Raw genomic sequence first — 22,451 nt, 5'->3', positions numbered from 1 at the left:
TTTATGTGCATTTAAAGAGCAGGGGTTTGTGCAGGGAAGGTCATGTTTGACAAATCTTGTTGAATTTTTTGAGGAGGTGACTTGGAAGGTTGATGAGGGTAGAGCATTAAATGTAGTCTATATGATTTCAGTAAGGCCTTCAATAAGGTTCCACATGAAAGGTTGGTAAGGAAGGTTCAGGCGCTAGGTATTAATGTTGAGATAGTCAAATGGGTTCAATGGTGGTTAGAAGGTAGATGCCAGAGAGTCATGGTGGATAACAGTCAGAATGGACAGAGGCAGGTCATTCCTCATGAGTCTAATTAAGGTTTTTGAGGAGATGGCCCAGCAAATAAGTAAAGGCGGGGCAGTGGATATGGCTTTCAGTGAGGCATTTGACAAGGTTCCCCATGGAAGACTCATCCAAATAGTCGTGAGACATGGAATCCATGGAAACATGACTGGCTAGATTCAGAATCGACTTGCCCACAGAAGGCAAAGAGTTGGTAGCAGAAGGAACGAATTCTGCCTAGAGGTTGCTGACAATTGGCATTACACCAATGTTCTTCATACTCATTGGGCTCCCACTATGGTATATTTTCTATCCTTCTCACACCCCTCAAAGAATCACTTCACTTTTATCTGGATTAATTCAACTCTTCCATTTCTTTGCCCAACTTACTATGTCACCAATTTTGTCTTTCCCCTAAGATTGCAACGCCACTATTTTCTTGTTACCTATGAATTTTCTATAGAACCATAGCACATTACAGCACAGAAAACAGGCCTTTTGGCCCTTTTAGTCTGTGCCAAACTATTATTCTTTAACTTTTAACTTTAACTTTAGACATACAGCATGGTAACAGGCCATTTCGGCCCACTGCTACCCAATTTACACCCAATTAACCAACACCCCCCCGTACATTTTGAATGGTGGGAGGAAACAGGAGCACCCAGAGTGGAGTGGGGTGGGCATGCAGACACAGGGAGAACATACAACCCCCTCCCCCCTTACAGACAGTGTGGGATTCGAACTCCAGTCCTGATCGCTGTAAACGCATTGCACTAACCGCTACGCTAACCGTGCAGCCTTTGTCACACCAGTCCATATCCCTCCATACCACAACCATCCACGTACCTGACCAAATTATTTTCAGATGTTAAATTTAAGCCTGCCTTCACCACATCAGCTGGGAGCTTGATCCACATTCCCACCACTCTCTGTGAAGAAGTTCCCCCTAAACTTTGCCCCTTTCACCCTTACCCCATGACCTCTGGTTGGTATCTCACCCACCCTCAGTGGAAAGTGCTGACCTACATTTACTCTGTCTGTTCCCTATTATTACTAATCATAGCAACTTTAATCATATCCAAGTTGTTAACATGTACAACACAAAGTAAGTGTTCAACATTCTCCACCACTCATTATAAACTTCCAATCTCAAATAAATAAACTCTTCCCCATCATTCTCTGCCTCCAAAACCTGGTCCAGTTTTGACCCAACTGACCACCTTGAATCTCATGGGGTTTGGATTTTGGGACTAGTCTCACATGCCAAAGGCCTTACTGATGTCCATGAAGATCATATCTCTTTTATACAGATCATTACATCTTGGCAATTTCATCAAGTTGGTGAGACAGGATCTTCCCCTTAACAAAACCATTCCGGTCGGTCATCATTTTATGAATTCCTACCTTTCCAAGTGGCAATTCTTCACACCCTCAGAATTTTTAACAACACACTTCTCCACCACAGACTCACCAGCTCTATCTTTTAGAACTTCATGAGGTTAAAGTATTACATTGGGAAAAGCTACGTTTGAGGACATTAAACTAGAACCTGCAAAGGATGATTGGCAGGCACTGTTTGCAATTAAAGGGCTGAAGTGGTGAATGCAGGCTCAATTTTAAAATTTAAGAAGAATTTGGTCACCTACATGGATGGGAGAGGTATAGAGGGCTGTGGACTTGGTGAAAGTCATTAGGACGAGGCAGAATAATAGTTCGGCACAGACTAGAAGGGCCGAAGGGCCTGTTTTCTGTTCTGTAATGTTCTATGAATGTCAAATATCTATAACCTGGATGATAATGTGGTAAATTAGATCAGCAAGTTTGCAGATGACACTAAGATTGGAGGCGTTGTGGACAGCGAGGGAGGTTTTCAAAGCTTGTAGATGGATATGGAAAAGCTGTAAAAATGGGATGAAAAATGTAGATGGATTTTAATGCAGACAAGTGTGAGATGTTGCATTTTGGAAGGACAAACCAAGGAAATACATGTTAAATGGTAGGGCACTAAGGAGTGCAGTAGAACAGAGGGATCTGGGAATTCACAATTCCCTAAAACTGTGTTACAGGTGGACATGTTGTACAGAGAGCTTTTGACACATGGCCTTCATGAGTACAGGAGCTGGGATATTATGGTACAATTGTACAAGACATTGGTGAGGCCAAATTTGGAGTATTGTGTCCAGCTTTGGTCACTGAACTACAGGAAAGGTAGCAATAAGAAAGAAAAAGTGCAGAGAAAATTTACTAGGATGTTGCCGGGACTTCAGTAACTGAGTTACAAGGAAAAGTTAAACAGATTAGGACGTTATTCCTGGAGCGTGGAAGCATGAAGATTTCCTTCCGAGCCATACCACAACCCTACTTCAGTAAGTCTGATCACCTGGCTGTATTTCTACTCGTGCGTACAAGCAGAGACTGAGGACCACAGCACCAGTGGTGGAGATGACGAAAGTATGGTTAAGGGAGGTGGAGGAGCATCTGCACGACTGCTTTGAATCAGTGGACTGGAACATATTCATCCATAGTCTTTAATGAATATACAACAGGTGTCACCAGCTTCCTCAAGATCTGCATGGATGAGAGGGGAGTCACGTGATGGAGTAGTGGCCGGACGGTGAACTCCAGCCCTCTCCAGAAAAGTCGGAAAAAACAAAGGAAAACACAAAGGCACAGAAATAAAAGTTAAAGAAAAGTGAGTATAAAGGTGGAAAGAAGATGGCGACAAAAAAAGAAAAATCGAAAGCTACGGTAAGAAGAGAGGAAGAGAAGACAACGGAGGAAGAAGGAGAAGGCCTTACCTGTTCGAAGAGGCCCGCGGTGGAGAGAGAAACCCGCTCCCTCAGGTCGGTAGAAAGTGTACTACAAAAATGGCTCGCTGAGCCGAGTAAAAGTGCGCAACCGCGCATGAAAAAAAACACACCAACGGGAGGGGTGACCAGCTGGGGATTCGATCTCCACAGCCGGCAACGACAGCTGCAGAACACCTGCAGCAAGAAGAGACCACAGAAAACAATGAAAACAAGAAAGAAGAGAAGGAAAGGACAACAAAGAAACAACAGATGGTCAACCCAGAGGAAGAAGAAGAGGAAGAGTACAGTGAAATAGAAGAAGAAGGGAAAGGCAAGATAAAGGATTTACTTTCTTTTATTAAAGAATACATGGAGTCATTTAAAGAATGGCAAGCGCAAGAATTTAATGATTTAAGAAGAAGAATAAACAATACAGAAGAGAAAATGAATAAAATAGATATGACCTTAACAGAAATGGGAAAGAAAATGGACAAGATGGAAGAGCGGGAAACAGCAGTAGAAATGGAGGTAGAGGACTTAAAAAAGAAATTGGAGGAATCTAATAAAAAAGCTATAGAGACACAAGAACTGTTAGCTCAGAAAATAGATATAATGGAAAATTATAACAGAAGAAATAACATGAAGATAGTGGGCCTTAAGGAAGATGAAGAAGGCAAGAATATGAGAGAGTTTATAAAAGATTGGATCCCTAGGATCCTAGGATGTCCAGAACTACAGCAAGAAATGGAAATAGAAAGGGCACATAGAGCATTGGCCTTTAAACCACAACCACAACAAAAACCAAGATCTATTTTAGTAAAATTCCTAAGATATACTACAAAAGAAAAGGTACTGGAGAAGACAATGGAGAAAGTAAGAGAGGGCAACAAGCCACTGGAGTACAAAGGGCAAAAAATCTTCATTTATCCAGATATAAGTTTTGAACTCCTAAAGAAGAGAAAGGAGTTCAATACAGCAAAGGCGATTTTATGGAAGAAAGGGTATAAATTTATACTAAAGCATCCAGCGGTATTGAAAATATTTATTCCAGGACAACAAAACAGACTATTCTCGGATCCAGAAGAAGCACGAAAATTTGCAGAACAATTACAAAATAGACTGAGGGATGAAGACGTGTAATGAGAGTAAAAATGACCACGATTTATATGTATGTGGGTAAAGAGGTATAAGTTTGTATATGTATAATGTGCATAGGTGAATGTATCCGTATTTAGAGGAAAATATAGATAGTATAGACAAGAATTAATAAGGGAAGGAAATGGAATAGAGGGAATAAGGAGGGAACTAAAAGAGTGACCTTTGTTACATATGAAAAGTGAAATCTTTTCTGGGGAGGCTGGGTGGGGAGGAGTTACGGTCACTGCAAAATCAGCTGACGCTTGCGAGTGAATTCGCAAACCCAAATGGAGAGGGGAGATGTGGTTGTCCGACAAGGGATAAAGGGCAACTCAGGAGGGGAAGGGGAGATTGGGGCTAAAGAAGTTTTAAATAGGAGAATAAGGAAAATGTTTGATGTTTTAGGAATGTTGTCTTATAAAGGGTTTAAAATAAGAAAACAGAAATGGAAAAGGAGGAAAGGTAATGATGGAAAAACGGAAAGGGAAGATAAACAAAGTATAAAATGGCTACGTTGAACTATATGACTTTAAATATTAATGGAATACATAACCAAATTAAAAGGAAGAAACAGCTAAATTTACTGAAAAAAAAAATTGATATAGTATTTGTGCAAGAAACACACTTAACTGAATTGGAACACAAGAAATTAAAGAGAGATTGGGTAGGAGATGTAACAGCAGCTTCGTATAATTCAAAAGCAAGAGGAGTGGCTATATTAATTAGTAAAAATATGCCATTTAAAATAGAAGAGGAAATAATAGATCCAGCAGGGAGATATGTAATGATAAAATGTCAGATATATTCGGAGTTTTGGAATCTACTCAATGTATACTCACCTAACGAAGAAGATCAAAAGTTTATGCAAGATATCTTTTTGAAGGTAGCAAATGCGCAAGGGAACATATTAAATGGAGGGGATTTCAACCTGAATTTGGATTCAAATATGGATAAAACTGGGAAAAAAATTAACAGAAAGAACAAAGTAACCAAATTTATAATTAAATCAATGGAAGAAATGCAACTTTTGGATATATGGAGGAAACAACACCCAAAAGAAAAGGAATATTCATATTACTCGGCTAGACATAAAACATACTCAAGAATAGACCTATTTTTGTTATCAGCTAGTATGCAAGATAGAGTAAGAAAAACAGAATATAAAGCTAGAATACTATCGGACCATTCACCCTTAATATTGACAGTAAAGCTAGAGGACATCCCTCCAAGAATGTATAGATGGAGATTAAACCCCATGTTACTTAAAAGGCAGGATTTTAGAGAATTTATGAAAAACAAATAAAAATGTATTTTGAAATAAATACGGAATCAGTGGAAGATAAGTTTATACTATGGGATGCAATGAAAGCGTTCATTAGAGGGCAAATAATAAGTTATGTAACCAAGATGAAGAAGGACTATAATCAGGAAATAGAGCAGTTGGAAAAGGAAATAGTAAATATAGAAAAAAAATTAGCAATGAAGGAAGATACAACTAAAAGAAGAGAATTTGCGGATAAAAAAATAAAATATGAAACATTACAAACATATAAGGTGGAGAAGAATATAATGAAGACAAAACAGAAATATTATGAACTGGGTGAAAAAACGCACAAAATCCTAGCATGGCAGCTTAAGACAGAACAAGCTAAGAAAATGATATTGGCATCAAGGAAAAAAGACAAACAAATCACATATAATCCAAAAGAAATTAAGGAAAACTTTAGAGAATTCTATGAACAATTATACCGAACTGAAAACGAAGGGAAAGAAGGGAAAATAGATGAATTTCTGACTAAAATTGAACTACCAAAACTACAAATAGAGGAACAAAATAAATTAACAGAACCATTTGGAATAGTAGAGATACAAGAGATAATAAAAAAATTACCAAATAATAAGACACCAGGAGTGGACGGATTTCCAATAGAATTTTACAAAACATTTAAAGACTTATTAATTCCGCCCCTCCTGGAAGTAATCAACCAGATTGATGAAACACAAAGCTTACCAGATTCATGTAAAACAGCAAAAATTACAGTAATACTAAAGCAAGGGAAAGATCCACTCTTACCAGCGTCATATAGACCAATATCTTTACTAAACACAGATTATAAAATAATAGCTAAATTATTAGCAAACAGATTAGCAGAGCATGTACCGAAAATGATAAATTTAGACCAAACTGGATTTATCAAAAAAAGACGCACAACAGACAATATTTGTAAATTTATTAACTTAATTCATGCAGTAGAAGGAAAGTTGCTTTAGACGCAGAGAAGGCCTTTGACAGAGTAGAATTTGTTCAAAGTATTGCAAAAATTCAGTTTACCGGAGAAGTATATTAATTGGATTAAAGCATTATATAAGGGACCGTTAGCGAAAGTGACAATAAATGGACATGTATCAAAGCAATTTAACTTAAGCAGGCCAACGCGGCAGGGATGCCCACTATCACCTTTATTGTTTGCGTTAGCTATAGAACCACTAGCAGAATTGATAAGAATAGATAATAATATAAAAGGAATAAAAATAAAAGACAAGGAATATAAAATCAGTCTATTTGCGGATGATGTTATAGTGTACTTAACAGAACCAGAACTATCAATTCAAGAATTATATAAGAAATTGAAGGAATATGGAGAAGTGTCGGGTTACAAGATCAATGTAAATAAAATTGAAGCAATGCCTATGAATAATGCGGATTTCTCAAAATTTAAGAAGGAATCACCATTTAGATGGCAAATGCAGGCAATAAGATACCTAGGTGTACAAATAAACAAAAATCTCGGCCAACTATATAAACTCAATTATTATCCACTAATGAAAAAATTACAAGACGATTTAGAGCATTGGAAAGATTTACCACTAACACTAATAGGAAGGATAAACTGTATTAAAATGAACATTTTTCCAAGGATATTATATTTATTTCAGGCATTGCCAATACAACTGACAGAAAAATTCTTCAAGGAGTTAAAGAAAATAATAAGGAAATTTTTATGGAGAGGGGGGAAACCGAGGATAGCACTAGATAAATTAACAGAATGGTATAAACAAGGAGGCTTACAACTGCCAAACTTTAAAAATTATTATAGAGCCGCACAATTAAGATACCTATCAGATTTTTATCAAACAAGGGAAAAACCAGACTGGACGAGATTAGAATTAGATAAAATAGGGGAAAAGATACCTGAACACATATTATATAAATGGGATGAAAAATTGGTACAACATAGAAGTTCTCCAGTATTACATCATCTCCTCAATATTTGGAAGAAGATTCATGTAGAAAGAAATAAAACAAATTATCAATTACCAAAACTAATATTGACGCAAAACAAGTTACTCCCTTTTACAATAGATAACCTTTCCTTTAGAGAATGGGAAAAAAAAGGGATTAAAAGAATAGAAAATTGTTTTTCAGGAAATAGATTCTTATCCTTTGAACAAATGAAAGATAAGTATAATATAACTGGAGATACAGCGCTGGCATATTACCAATTGAGATCCTACTTGAAGGATAAATTAGGAAGCAGTTTGAGTTTGCCAGAGGCAAGTAACCTTGAATATGTGATTACAGATACAATGATAATCAAAAGATTTATAACAAATATATATATTAAACTGCAAGAAAAGGAGAATGAGGAAACAAATGGTAAAACTAAGCAAAAATGGGAACAAGATTTAAATATAAAGATAAAAAAGGAAACATGGGAGAAGTTATGTTCTGGAACGATGAGAAATACAATAAATACGAGGCTACATATGATACAATATAACTGGATACACAGACTATACATTACACCTCAAAAGTTAAATAAATGGGACCTAACAGTATCTGATAGATGTTTTCGATGTAAAAAAGAAATGGGAACAACAATTTATGCAATCTGGACATGTGAGAAAGTAGAAAAATTTTGGGAAGATCTCAACCAGATATTAAATAAAATAACAGAAAACAATATACCAAAGAATCCAGAGATCTTTCTCCTAAGTAACATAAAAAACAAAGAATTTGGAATTGATTTGGAGGATGCACAAAAAAGATTTGTTAAGATAGCTCTAGCAGTAGCAAAAAAATGTATTATGTCAACCTGGAAATTGGAAGATAATTTGAAAATACAACAATGGTATATAGAAATGAATAAATGTATTCCATTAGAAAAAATAACATATAGTTTAAGAAATAATATTGAAATATTCGAACAAATATGGGAGCCTTACATTAAATACAATAGCGAAAACCTACCGGGGACAATCATTACCTAAGTTGATGGAAGGAGAAGGAAAGAAAAGAATGGACTCAGTAGAATTTCTGGTGTATTTTTTTTGTTGAGTGACAACATTGTCTGACTGGTTTAATGTATCCTAGATTGTATACCTTAAATGGATGGGAGGGGTGGGGTGGGGTGGGTGGGTTGGGAGGAGGGAGGGGGGGGGAAGAAAATGTCACTGTATATATGTGAAAAGGAAAAAGTGTGTATCATGGCTAATGTGATTTATGGTGTGAAAAATAAAAAATTTAAAAAAAAAGATCTGCATGGATGAACGTGAGCCCATGCGGATATACGAAGTATTCCCCAACCAGAAGCCTTGGATGAATCAGAGAATTCATAACTTGCTGAGGGCGGGATCAAAGGTGTTTAAGGCCGTGAATCTAGATCTCTTCATGAGGTCCAGGTGTGTCCTGCAGAAGGCCATCTCTGAAGCAAAGTGGAGGAAGCTCGAGACAGAGACAGGTACACGCCAGCTATTGCAGGGAGTGCAGGCCATTACAGCTGACAAAGCGAAGGCAAAGACCATAATGGCTGTAACACTTCATTACCCTATGAGCCAAACACCTTCCATGCCCACTTTGAGAAGGAGAACCAGATAGTGCTGACTAGAAACCCTGAAAAGGCTGAGGACCCTGTTATATCTGTCTCTGAGGATGGCATCAGAACACTCGCAAGGCATCAAGCCCTAATAGTGTACCTGGCCAAAATTTGCTCCAAACCACTATCCAGAGTGTTCACAGACCATTCCACCTCTCATTGCTGCAGTCAGAGGTTCCCACTTGCTTGAAAAGGGCATCAATCATCTTGGTTCCCAAGAAGATCAGAATGAGCTGTCTCAATGACTACCGTCCAGTAGCACTAACTTCTACTGTGATGAAATACTTCAAGAGGCTGGTCACGGCCGGAATTAACACGGACCTGAGGAAAGGCCTGGACCTTCTGCAATTCACCTATCGTCACCATTGCTCCACAGCAGATGCAATATTGCTGGCTCTCCACTCAGCTCTGGATAACCTTGAAAACAGCAACTCATCCATACAGCTGCTCTTCATCGACTACAGCTCAGCCCTCAACATCATTATTCCCTCAGTGCTGGTCAAGAAGCTACAAACTTTGTGCCTCTGCATTCCCCTCTGTAACTGGATCCTGGACATTCTCATCAGAAGACTGCAGTCAGTATAAATAAAATCCTCTTTACTGATTATCCATACAGGTGCACCCCAAGGATGCGTGCCTAGCCCATTGCTCAACTCATTATACTCCCAGGGGTGTATAACCATGTACAATTCCAATGCTCTCTACAAATTTACTGATGACACCACAGTTGTCAGCAGATTCACAACAGCAATGAATAAGTGTACAGGAGAGAGATCAATCAGCTTGTTGAGGAGTGTCACGCCAACAATCTTGCGCTCAATGTTAGCAAAACCAAGGAAATGATTGTGGACTTTAGTATGAAGTCAGGGAACACAACCCAGTCCACATCGAGGGCTTAGTTGTGGTAAAGTACTTGAAGTCAAGTACTTCATATTCTACAGGTGTACCGTGAAGAGCATTCTGGCTGGTGCATCACTGTCTGGTTTGAAGGTGCCAACTCTCAGGACAAGAATAAACTCCAGAGGGTTGCTAACTAGTCCTGCGACATCACGGGCACCAGACTTCACTCCATCGAGGACATCTGTGGCTACTGGTCAGAGCCTTCCCATTCAACGAGGCACCCAACTTAATTCCTGCCTCTGGGCCAATCTCGCTTCTACCTGCCAGGCAGAATTACCACCTATTGATAGTGTAAAAAAAACTAAAACGTGTAAACAAATAAACCACTGTAACGAGGTAACCAATGTAAACAAACTGACTATTCAATGCAGAGAGAATTTTAAAAATCAATAAAGTGCATAAGTACGAGTCCTTAATTGAGTTTGTTGTTGAGGGATCTGATGGTGGAGGGGGAGCAGCTGTTCCTGAACCTGGTGGGGTGAGTCTTGTGGTACCGATACCTCTTTCCTGATGGTAGCGGCAAGAACAGAGCATGTGCAGGATGGTGTAGATCCTTGATTGCTGCTGCTCTCTGAAGGGAGCGTTCCCCGTAGGTGTTCTCGATGGTGGGGAGGGTTTTGCCTGTGATATCCTGGGCTGTGTCCACTACCTTTTGCAGGGCTTTACACTCAGGGATATTGGTGTCCCCCATGCTAGACCATGATGTAGCCAGTCAGCACACTTTCCATCACGTCTGTTGAAATTTGCCAGGGTTTCTGGTGTCATACCAAACCTCAGCAAATTCCTGAAGCACTGCTTCATCAACCCTCTCTGTTTTTTTCCTCATTTAACTCTACCCATGAGGTCAATGGCCCTTGTCCTGTTGAGATGAAACCAACTTGGCCTGTATATCCCAATGCCCAGAACAAACCTCAAGTTGGCTGCATTTTACATGTATTTTAAAGGTTCAAAGGTCCCTTCTATTAGAACCATAGATCATCACAGCACAGAAACAGGCCCTTCATCCCTTCTAGTTTGTGCTGAACCATTTTTTTGGCCTAGTCCCACTGACCTTAGTCTGTAGCCCTCCATACCTCTCCCATCCAAGAGCCTGCCTAAATTCTTCTTACATGTTAAAATTGAACCTGCATTTACCATTTGAGTTATCATGTAATAATACTGTTACCTGCATGATAAACTTCAACATTTATCTCCTGTAAAGGGACCTACGCCTCCGACAATAGGACAAAGAGAAGCAAAAGGCAGTCCCTTCAGAGTCACTGAGTGTCTGTGGATTCACCTCCTGCAGCCTCTGCAGCCGCACAGGCCCATGTTCAATCCGTCGGCAACCTGAGCTTTAAATCCAAACCCTCCAATAAGGTCAGGAAGCCTTCAGTGCCCGAGGCCCTTTGGGGTATCCATTCTTGTCCTCAGCACCCTCTTGAATCCCAGTTCCAGTACCTGGTTGCCATAGGCCAGTCTCCAACAGCCCGCAGCCTGGTGTGAGTCCTTCGACCACAGTTCATAAGCAGCCCACAGCCTGCACGGGTCCTTCATCCTCTGAGCCTCTTGCTGATCCGCTGCCATGGTCATCTTCCTGTAAGGTCATCTCCTCTGCTGCTTCTTCTCAGCCGTGGGTCTTCTCCCTGTTTCAGCTCCATGGTACACAGTTCATTGATCGACAATTTGAAATACAATTTGTACAAATTTATACTTGTTCAGGCAGAGTTCTGTCTCCAAGTCAAGTCAGGGTGTCTTGTTGAAGTTTAACCAATTTGACCCGCGCACATCGCACATTCCTCAGGATTTTTTGAATAGACCCACCAGAGGTGTCACATCCTGTATCAGCAAAAGCAGGCTGTTAGAGGGGATGGCCCTGGATCTCTGTACAATGAACATAGTGTAAAAGATTGATCTTTCTATTTGTAGTAAAAGCACAGAAACGCTGGAGGAACTCAGTAGGTCTCACAGGAGGCCATATACTTAAAAAAAATTATTTACATTTTTCCACAATAATCACACCAGCGGAGCGAGTATAAGACAACTTTAATAAACTAATATGGACAATAAGAGGTCTTGTCTCTCTGCAAGACAAACCTGGACTGCTTTGGACTGCTTTATAGACAAGGTCACTGGGATGACCCCTGATGACCTAGTGGTGTCATGACATAACACCACATTGTAATCATAGTTAAATGTGAAATAACAGTAATTAAATATTAATATCAATTCCATTATATATATGATGGTGTAAAATCTCAACCCAAGACCCAAGAAGGAAAGAAATAGAAAAAAAAAGCATAAAGAAAAGAAAAGATGTATTGAGACCTGGTTGCCAAGGGGAACCCCCTCACCACTCTGCTCTGACCATTTATATCTTTTGATACTTCTGAGGAGGTTAATGAGGTTATCGAAGTCTAGGGAGAACACCTGTAAATTAATTCCCACAATTTGTAAATACAGGAACCAAATTCTCAAAAATACATTGTATTTATTTCTCGGATTGTAAGTAATCTTCTCAAGAGGAACGCAGCCATGCATTTCTGCATTCCATCACTCCACACCTAAATGTGAGTCTGATTTCCATGTAACTGCTATACCTTTTCTTGTTACTGCCAAGGAAATCTTTACAAATTTTTTTTGATATATGGACAATTTCAATTTTAGTCTTAACCCTTCAACATTACCTCATAAAAATAACATTGGGTTTTGTGGGAATTTAATTCCTGTAACCTGTTCTCCAAAATTTGCCAAATTTATCCAAAAGGGTCTAGCCCGACCAAATAGAATGTAACAAGGTACCTACCTCCTGGCCTCATCTAAAACACTGGTCTGATAAATCTGACTTCAATCTATTTATCTTCTGTAGTGTGAGATATAATTGATGTAAGAAATTATATTGAACTAATCTGTATCTAACATTTATAGGGTTTGTCATTTGTTCATCCATGTTATCCATCACTATCTGGACCTATGCATCCCCTGTTTGGGAGTCCCCTAGTGTCCATACACTTACACCAGACTCACATTCGCAGCCACATGTCCTTCCTGGCTACCTGTCTCCGCCTCTACATGGTGACATGTGGTTTCCAGATACGGAAGAAAAGACACTACGAGACCTGTTGAGCTCCTTCAGCATTTCTGTGTTTTTGCTACCAATCACAGCATCTGCAGACATTCATGTTTAACTCTATCTTTTTATTTGTGTCTAGATCCAGAACTTGAATTAGAAAAGTGGGAAGCTCTTTACCCTTTGCCCTCACTACCTGCCATCCATCATGCCATGTATCCAGGTAATGAGCAAAATGATCAAATAATCACTGGATCAATCACTCAGAATCGCTTCTGCTGCATCCCCGACCTGCTCAATCCAACCAGGCCTACTGGCATATTGGGCTTCATGGAATTTTGTGTGCAGTTTTGGTCATCAAATTTCAGGAAAGATATCAATAAGATAGAAAGAGTGCAGAGATTTACTAGGATATTGCTTGGACTTCAGAAAGTAAGTTACAAGGAAAGGTTAAACATGTTAGGACTTTATTCCCTAGAACAAAGAAGAATGAGGGAAGATTTGATAGATTATGAGGGGGACAGACAGAGTAAATATAGAAAGGCTTTTTCCACTGAGGGTAGGTGAGATACAAACTAGAGGACATGGGTTAAGGGTGAAAGGGGAAAAGTTTAGGGGGAACTTCTTCACACAGAGTGAAGGGAGTGTGGAATGAATTGAAGTGGTGAATGTGGGCTCAGTTTTAACATCTAAGGAGAATTTGGACAGGTGCATGGATGGGAGGAGTATGGAGGGCTCTGGACTGGGTGCAGGTCAGTAGGACGAGGCAAAAATAATAGTTCGGCACAGACTAGGACAGAAGAAGGCTGTTTCTTTGCTGTAGTGTTCTATGGTCTATAGGCTGGAAACAGGGCAGCGCAGAGCACCTCTGTGGTTGTTCCCCTCCACAATAAGTGTACTCTTTTGGATAATGTTGGGGTACGATCTAACAGGGACATCAAGATGGTTACATCCCTGGGATAGAGGCTGGACCCCCAACTCAGAAGGGAAGGAGGGAGAAGAGGAGAGCTATGGTAATTGGGGACTCATTGTTTAGGAGAGCAGATAAGTGGTTTGGTGAATGAGATGGAGGCTCACAGATGGTCAGGGATGTCTCTGTTCGAGTTCATAGCCTTCTGGAGGAGAGGACGAGCAGCCAGATGTCGTGGTCCACATGGGGACATAGATTGTAGTAGGGACAAGGTCCTGAAGAGGGAATGTAGGAAGTTAGGAAAGAAGTTAAAAAACAGGACCTCAAGGGTGGTAATCTCAAGATTGCTGCCTGTGCCATGCACCAGAGAGGGTAGATGGGGCTGTTGAATGTGTGACTGAAGAATTGGTGCAGGGGCAGGGGTTCAGATTTCTGGATCATTGGGATCTCTTCTGGGGAGGTCTGACCTCTTAAAAAAGGATGGGCTGCACCTGAACTGAAGGGGGACCAATATCCTGATGGACAAGCTTGCTAGTGCTGTTAGGGAGGGTAAAAATTAGTTTGGCAAGGGGGTGGGAATCAGAATGTGAGAGCAGAGATTAAGGTAGGAGGACAAAAGCATGATGCTATGTGCTCTGAGTTGGTGAGAAAGGACAGACGGGGGACAAAATGTAAAGGTAGACAGTTATAGGGGTTAAAATGTGTCTTTCAATGCCAGGAGTATTAGGAATAAAGGGGATGAACTTAGACCGTGGATCAGTACGTGGAACTACGATGTTGTGGCCATTACAGAGACTTGGGTAGAGGACGGGCTGGATTGGCTGATGCAGGTACGGGGGTTTAGGTGTTTTAAAAGGAATAGGATGGGAGATAGAAAAGGAGGGAATAGTATTACTGGTCAGAGACAGTATCGCGGCTCCAGGAAGGGAGGAGGCTGCAGAGGGAGGGTCCACTGAGTCAGTCTGGGTGAAAGTCAGAAATAGGAAGGGAGCCATCACTGTGCTGGGAATACTCTACAGGCCCCCAAATAGCCTTCCGGAAACCGTGGAGCAGATCAGCAGGCAGATCTTGGAATGGTGCAGGAAACACAAGGTTATAGTTATGGGTGATTTCAACTTCCCCAATATTGACTGGCACCTCCTGACTGCAAGAGGGATGGATGGGGCTGAATTTGTCAGGTGTGTTCAAGAGGGATTCCTGACCCAGTCTGTGGACCAGCCGATGAGAGGAGAGGCCAGACTGGATCTGGTTCAGGGGAATGAATCTGGTCAGGGGACGGACCTCTCGTTGGGGGAGCATTTTGGTGAGAATGACCACAACTCCCTGAGCTTCAACATAACTTTGGAAAAGGATAAAAACAGTCAAAATGGGAAACTGCTTAACTGGGGAATGGCTAATTATGAAGAGATGAGGCAGGAACTAGTGAGAATAAATTGGAAACAGATGTTTAAGGGTTAAAGCACAGAAGTAATGTGGGAAATGTTTAGGGACCACTTGTACAGGGTCCAGGATACGTTTGTCCCACTGGGACTAGAAAATGATGGTAGGAAAAAGGAACAGTGGCTGACGAAACAGGTGAGGCAATTAGTTAAGTGGAAGAAGGAAACATACATTAGATATAGGAAACAGGAAGGGCTCATGAGAAGTATATGGTAGCCAGGAAGGAGCTTAAGAAAGACTTACGAGAGCTCAAAGGGCCATGAAAATGCCTTGGCACGTAGGATTAAGGAGAATCCCAAGGTGTTCTATGTGTATGTGAAGAGCAGGAGGAGTGAACTGGCGTGGACCCGAAGGGCGATATGGCCTGTTTCAGAGCTGTAAACGGTTATATGGTTATATGTGACAAGAATGAAGATGGAGCCATTAAAGGATAAAGGAGGCAACATGTACCTGGAGGCAGAGAAAGTTGGGGAGGTCCTAAATGGATACTTTGACTGAGTATTCAAAAGAGAAAAGGACCTTGATCACAGTGAGGTCGAAATTGTAATGCTGGAGAATTTCAACAGGTCAGGAAGCATCCATGAAAAGCAATAAGCCATTGAGACTTCAGGCAAAACCCTTCATCAGGAATGAAAGTCAATGTGTGTGCATATTTATATATTTCCATGCAAAATTCTGTTTCCAAGATAATTCCTTCCATTGTCATCAGAGACTAGTTGAGGTGTCACCAATTTGACCTGTATACATACAGGTCATAAATTGAACATAAATTTAAATTTAGGCATACAGACCATTTCAGCCCATGAGCCTGTGCCGCCTGATTTACACCCAATTAAGCGACACCCCCTCCCCCCACTGGTACGTTTCAAACAATGGGAGGAAACTGGAACCCCCGGGGCAAAACCCGTGCAGAATCGAGGAGAACGTATAAGCTCCTTACAGAAAGCGCGAGATTCGAAGCACGGTCCTAATCACTTGCGCTGTAACAATGTTGCGTTCGTCGCTATGCTATCCACTGCCCTAAGTATTTTTTTGTATAAAATCTTCCACTTTTTTTTGTCTCATTCCAGAACCAGCGGCTATTATCCCTGGGCCCACAGAAGCCAGCGTCTATCCAGTGCCGCAGGCCTCTTCAGGTAACCAGTAAATGCAATTCTCACTGGTTTAGTCAGTCTGAATTGTCTGACGGACAAGTAACAGTTAACTATTTCAAGGTAAAAGGGCAAAATTGGGAAGATTGGGATTAGTACATCACTATTACAATGGTAGCAACCCGTGTTTGAATCCACCACTATCTGTAAGGAGTTTTTATGTTCTCCCCCTGACCACGTGGGTTTCCTCTGGGTGCTCCCACATTCCACAGATGGATGGATTGATCACATGGGGGTAATTGGGTGGGACGGGCTCATGGGCCGTAAGGGCCTGTAGCTCTTCTGCATATATATGAAGCAATGTTAACCTTCATATCAAGAGGAATAGGATGTAAGAGCAGGGATGTGATGTTGAGGCTTTATAAAGCATTGGTGAAACCTCACTTGGAGTACAGGGTACAGTTTTTGGCTCCTTATTTCAGAAGGTATGTGCTTGTATTGGAGAGAAGACTTACAAGTATGATTCCTGGAATGAAGAGATTAGCGTATGAGGAACATTTGAAGGGTCTTGGACTCCACCCCTTGGAGCTCAGAAGAATGAGGGGAGGACCTCAGAGAAGCTTTTAGAATATTGAAAGGCCTGGACAGAGTTGATGTACCAAAGTTGTTTCCCACAGTCAAAGAGTCAAGGACAAGAGGGCACAACTTCAAGATGAAGGGCACCCATTTAAAACAGAGGTACAGAGGAGACTGGTGAACCTCTAGAATTTGTTGACACGTGCGGCTGTGTAGACCAAATCGTTGGGTGGATTTAAGACAGAGATCTGAAGAGTCAGGGTTTCAAAGGTTATGGGGAGAAGGCAGGAAAGAGTGGGGGGGGGGGGGGAGTGAGAGAAAGGATCAGATCATGATGGGATGGCAGAGCTAACTCAATGGGCTGAATGGCCTAAATCTTATCCTCCAATGGATGGTGTGAAAGTTGCTGAGCTCTCCTGTCATTTTTGTGTTTTCACTACAATCATAGTATCTGCAGACTTCCTCCTTTCACTCTTGTACCCGTTTCTTATGCTCTTGTGCAGAAAAAATGTCTGAGGTCGAACTTCTGATTCAATGTAAGGTTAAAAAGGGAGGGTGTGGTCAGTCTGCCGGCTATCAATCTATATTTAATGTAGCTTGTAGGGAGAATCTCAGTGACGACATCAATTAAAACAATCGCACGTTTCAAACTTGCTCATGTTGTGTGACGGCTGTCTTTCTTTCTTTTGTTCTGGTATCAGTAAGATTGAAAGAGTGCAGAGAAGATTTACTAGGATGCTGCCAGGTCTTCAGTTGAGTTACAGGGAAAGATTAAACAGGTTAGGACTTTATTCGTAGAATGAAGGGAGATTTGATCAAGGTTTACAAGATTATGAGAGGTGGATGCGAATAGGCTTTTTCCACTTCGATTAGGAGAGATAAAGACGAGAGGACATGGACTTAGGGTGAAAGGGGAAAGGTTAAGGGGGAACTTTTTCACTCAGAGAGCAGTGGGAGAGTGGAACAAGTTGCCATCTGTGGTAAATGTGGGCTTACTCGTAAGTTTTAAAAATAAATTGGATGGGAGAGGTCTGGAGGGTTATAGAATGACTGCAGGTCAGTGGGACTAGAAGGGCGAGTGGCCTGTTTTCTGTGCGGTAGTGTTCGATGGTTTTATGGTTCTTCTTTCTCCCCACCCCCCCCCCTCCCCCAACTTTGGGCTGAAGAAACATGAGTTTCCAAGCGTACAGATTTAAGAGCATTTGCTCCCCTATTGCTATTAAATTCTTGAACAGACTTTTCATTGGTAAAAGATGATGCTTCTCTTTCTCCTATAGTTAGGGGCACCAAGCAATTCTCCTGGTGACTGTTTGCCTTACGGCAGACTAAATTTATTTTTTAAATTTACAGCACGTTAGAAGCTGATTCCAGACATTTAAACTCCTTCCACCCAATTACATCCAAATCAACCTACATTCCTGAATGTTTTTGAAGAGTGGGAGGAAACCAGAGCACCCGGAGGAAACCCACACCCACACAAGGAGAACTTACAAACTCCTAAAACAGACAGAGTGGGATTCAAACCTGGGTCACTGGCACTGTAATACGGTTGCGCTAACCGTGTCGTTAAAAGGAATCTTGAACTCTGTATTTTTTATTTCTTTTGCCCCAATACACGACAGTTTTGTTTAACTATCCCGTAGAACCCAACACCCAACCCCAACCAACCAATTTTCCCTTGCAACCGCTGCAATCGTGTCTGCCTGTCCCGCATCGGACTGGTCAGCCACAAACGAGCCTGCAGCTGACGTGGACTTTTTACCCCCTCCATAAATCTTCGTCCGCGAAGCCAAGCCAAAGAAGATATGTGTCAGTACACATGCTTGGAGAACACACAAAGCTAAGTTTATCATTGTATCTCTGTACAGGAAGCTAGGTAACTTTGATGATCTATTTATTTAGGTCGGTTCGGTTATTCAGTTAGCGTAGCAGTTAGTGTAACGCTGTTACAGGACCAGCGATCGGGACCCGGGCTTGAATCTGACACTGTCTGTATGGAGTTGGTACATTGTCCCCGTGTCTGCAAGGGATTCCTCCGGGTTCTCCAGTACCTCCCACCCTTCAAAAACATACAGGAGATATAGGTTAATTGGGTGGAATTGGGCAGTATGGGCTTGTGGGCTGAAAGGGCCTGCTACCGTGTTGTATGATTAAATTTAAATTTGAACTTTAATTTTAAATTTCATGGCAGGCTCGGGACGCAGGAGACAACCGAGTCCTTATATTCCTCCACGATTACCAATAGAATCGTATCAACTTTACAGAAATCAAGGAAGAGCTTCCCAAGATAGTAAGTATTGAAAAATGAGCCAGATTGTTTTAGTTAAGGTAACACCTTCTGTGAGCACAGAACAGTTCAGAATCTCATGACTGAGGTCGTTAAATTGGGGCATGTTTCACTCCAGTGCCCTCTGCATTTTAACCTGAGGTCTCAGTCTATTCCAGGGATGCAGATGACATAGAGTTGCCATTCTCAACATTTATTTTTTTGGCTATGGCCCCCTTTGGACTCCGCTCAAAGTTTATGGGCCTTCCTGCCCTGTGAAGCAGTCGAGTTTAGTTGTTTTTTTGCTGTACTTCTGCTGACCATTTAAAAAACATAAAATATTTTGAATTTCAATTCATGGCCCACATTAAATATGCTGTGGCTCTCAAGGGGGCTATATAGTCCCCACTGAAAATGGCTGACATAGAATCCTTTTTACATCTTCTCCCTCTCACTTTAAGTATATGCCTTCTAGGCCATAAGAGAGGAACAGAAATAGGCCATACAGCCCATTGAGTCTGCCCTGATCCATTTTCCCCCATCAGCCCCACTGCCAGCCTCTCCCCATAATCTTTGATGCCCTGGCTAATCAAGAACCTATCAATCTCTGCCATAAATTCACCCAATGACCTGGCCTCCACAACCACCTATAGCAACAAATTCTGCAGATTCACCACCCACTGGCTAAATAAATTCATTTGCATCTCTGTTCTAAATGCCTTCCATCCTGAAGTTATGCTCTCTTGTTCTGGATTCTCCCACCATGGGAACCAACCTCATATGGTAACCCTTTCAATCCCAGAGTTAGCCTTGTGAACTTTCTCTGTACCCTCCAATGAGCCAATATTCTACCCTCACTAGCATGTTTCCTGTTTATACCATGTGCTCTTATTTTGTTGAAAACCTTCTGAAAATCCAAATAAACATCCAATGCATCTCCTTAATCAAGACAATTTTAATGCCAATTGCAATAACTAACCACACTTGCTGTATTGGCACTGAAGTCATTAATATAGATGACAAGCAACAGTGGCTTCATGTTTAGATGGTTTTGTTGATCTTTAAAGGGTCATGTTCTCTCCCTAGTTACGCATTTGCCTTTAATATATGATTTTTGCAGGTAAAATACAACCCGTTGCAATAACATATGAAATAATTTCACATCCAAATCTTCAAAACTCTGGTGAGACCACACTTGGAGTATTGGGTTCGGTTCTGGTCACCTCTTTACAGGAAGGATATGGAAGCTATGGAGTGGGTGCAGAGGAGATTGACCAGGATGTTGCCTGGATTGGAAAAATGAATCTGTTTAGCAGGCTTTTCTCTTTGGAGTGTAGAAGGATGAGAGGAGATTCCAAGATTCTGAGAGGAAAGTCAGGAGCAGTAAGCACCAGACAACATTTGTACAAAGTGACGGGAGGAAGGTTTAGAGAGGCACAGTGTGGTAGCAGAAGGAACATATTCTGCCCGGAGTTTGATGACCACATTTTTTCTATTCTTCATACTCATACCCTCCTCTCCCCTCTCTATTGATGGCATATCTTCTTCCCAAGGTTGACATGCACTTTGATAGGGTGGGTTCAAAAGCACATGGTGTGTTGGTCTTTATTAGCCAGGGGATTAAGTTCAAGAGCCAGGAGGTCAAGTTGCAGGTCTGGAAAACACTGTTAGACCACAATGGAAATATTGTGTTCAGTGCTGGCTGCCTCATTATAGGAAGGATGTGGAAGCTATGGAGAGGGTGCAGAGGAGATTCACCAGATTGCTGCCCGGATCGGAAAACGTGGCAAGATTGAATGGGCAAGAACCTTTTGGCGTTTGGGAGATGAGATGAATTAATAGATGACTTATTGATGACTAATAATCTTAATAAGATTATGAGGGGCTTAGATAGGATGGACCAGCACCTTTCTATTGGGGTAGCAGTGACCACTACCAGAGGACATCTGTTTAAGCTGAGTGAGGTAAATGTTTTACATAGAGAGAGGTAGGTACTTGGACAGGCTTACCAATCTCCAACCAAACAGCATCAATATTTACCTCCAGTTTCCATTCCTTTAGTCTTTCTCTTCCCCTCATCTATCTGTTTTCCTTCCTCCAGCTCTCACCCAGCCCCCTCAGAGAGCTATCCTTAGCCCTATATCCTTTCCTCAGTGACTTTTTTTCTACCCTCCCCACCTGATTCCACCTGTATCTTACCTGTCAGCCTGTGCTCCTTCCCCTTCTCCTTGCCCCCACTCCCCCCAAACTTTTTTTAGTCTCTTTCTCTGTAACTCTGCATTTCTATGCTGTTATCCTTTGGATGGGACAACTAACCAGTTGACTGGGAAGCCAACCTCTCTCACTGTATCATAGAATATAGAACATTACAGTACAGTACAACTCCTTCGGCCCATGATTTTGTGCCGACCAAACTGACTCCACAAAAATTTAATCCTTCCCTGCCTTACACCCATAACCTTATATTTCTCTCACATCCATGTACCTGTCTGAAGAGTCTTTTAAATGTCCCTATGGTACCAGCCTCCACCACTACCCATGTCGATGCATTCCAGGTACCCACTACTTTCTGTGTAAAAAAACTTAGCCTTGACACCTCCCCTAGACTTTTGTCCCCTCACTTTGTACTGATGTCCTCTGGTGTTTGCTGATCCCACCCTGGGAAACAGGTGCTGGCTGTCCACTCTATTTATGCCTTGTAATCTTGCCTCATGAGTATGCCTCATAATCTTGTAGACCTCTATTCAGTCACTTCTTTTCCTTCTTTTCTCCTGAGAGAAAAGCCCTAGCTCTATTATCCTGGACTCATATGACATGTTCCTCAATCCAGGCAATATCCTGGTGAATCTCCTCTGCACCCTCTCCGTAGCTTCCACATCCTTCCTGTAACGAGGTTGCCAGAACTGAACACAATATTCTAAATGTGGTCTAACCACATTTTTATAGACCTTCAAGATCACCTCACAACTCTTGAACTCAATCCTGTGGCTAATGAAGGCCAGCACACCATTAACCCTCTTAACTACCCTATCAACATGTGCAACAACTTTGAGATAATTATGGATGTTGACCCCAAGGTCCCTCTGTGTTTTCACACTGTTAAGAAACCTGCCACTAACCCTGTGCTCTGCCTTCAGTTTGACCT

The 22,451-nt window shown here is 41.4% G+C and overlaps 1 protein-coding gene across 11 annotated transcripts in view; it reads left to right on the top strand.

Moving 5' to 3' along the window:
• Positions 1–22,451, top strand: part of LOC138751968 (uncharacterized) — a 158,699-nt gene that overhangs the window by 99,560 nt on the left and 36,688 nt on the right. For 10 of the 11 annotated variants that reach the window (XR_011350294.1, XM_069915049.1, XM_069915046.1 and 7 more), the window contains 3 exons: positions 13,166–13,246; positions 16,444–16,509; positions 19,232–19,330. Coding sequence is in view for 10 of the 11 variants with exons in the window: in XM_069915049.1 (XP_069771150.1) it covers positions 13,166–13,246; positions 16,444–16,509; positions 19,232–19,330 (246 nt within the window). In the remaining variant the exon portion in view is untranslated. The remainder of the gene's footprint in view (positions 1–13,165; positions 13,247–16,443; positions 16,510–19,231; positions 19,331–22,451) is intronic. The other variant, XM_069915051.1, reaches the window with a different exon arrangement.

This window comes from Narcine bancroftii, chromosome 1 (assembly GCF_036971445.1).
Source record: "Narcine bancroftii isolate sNarBan1 chromosome 1, sNarBan1.hap1, whole genome shotgun sequence".
In the NCBI taxonomy this organism is placed as follows: Eukaryota; Metazoa; Chordata; class Chondrichthyes; order Torpediniformes; family Narcinidae; genus Narcine; species Narcine bancroftii.
The sequence above is the reverse complement of the archived record's forward strand: the minus strand, read 5'-3'. Positions and strand labels throughout refer to the sequence as shown.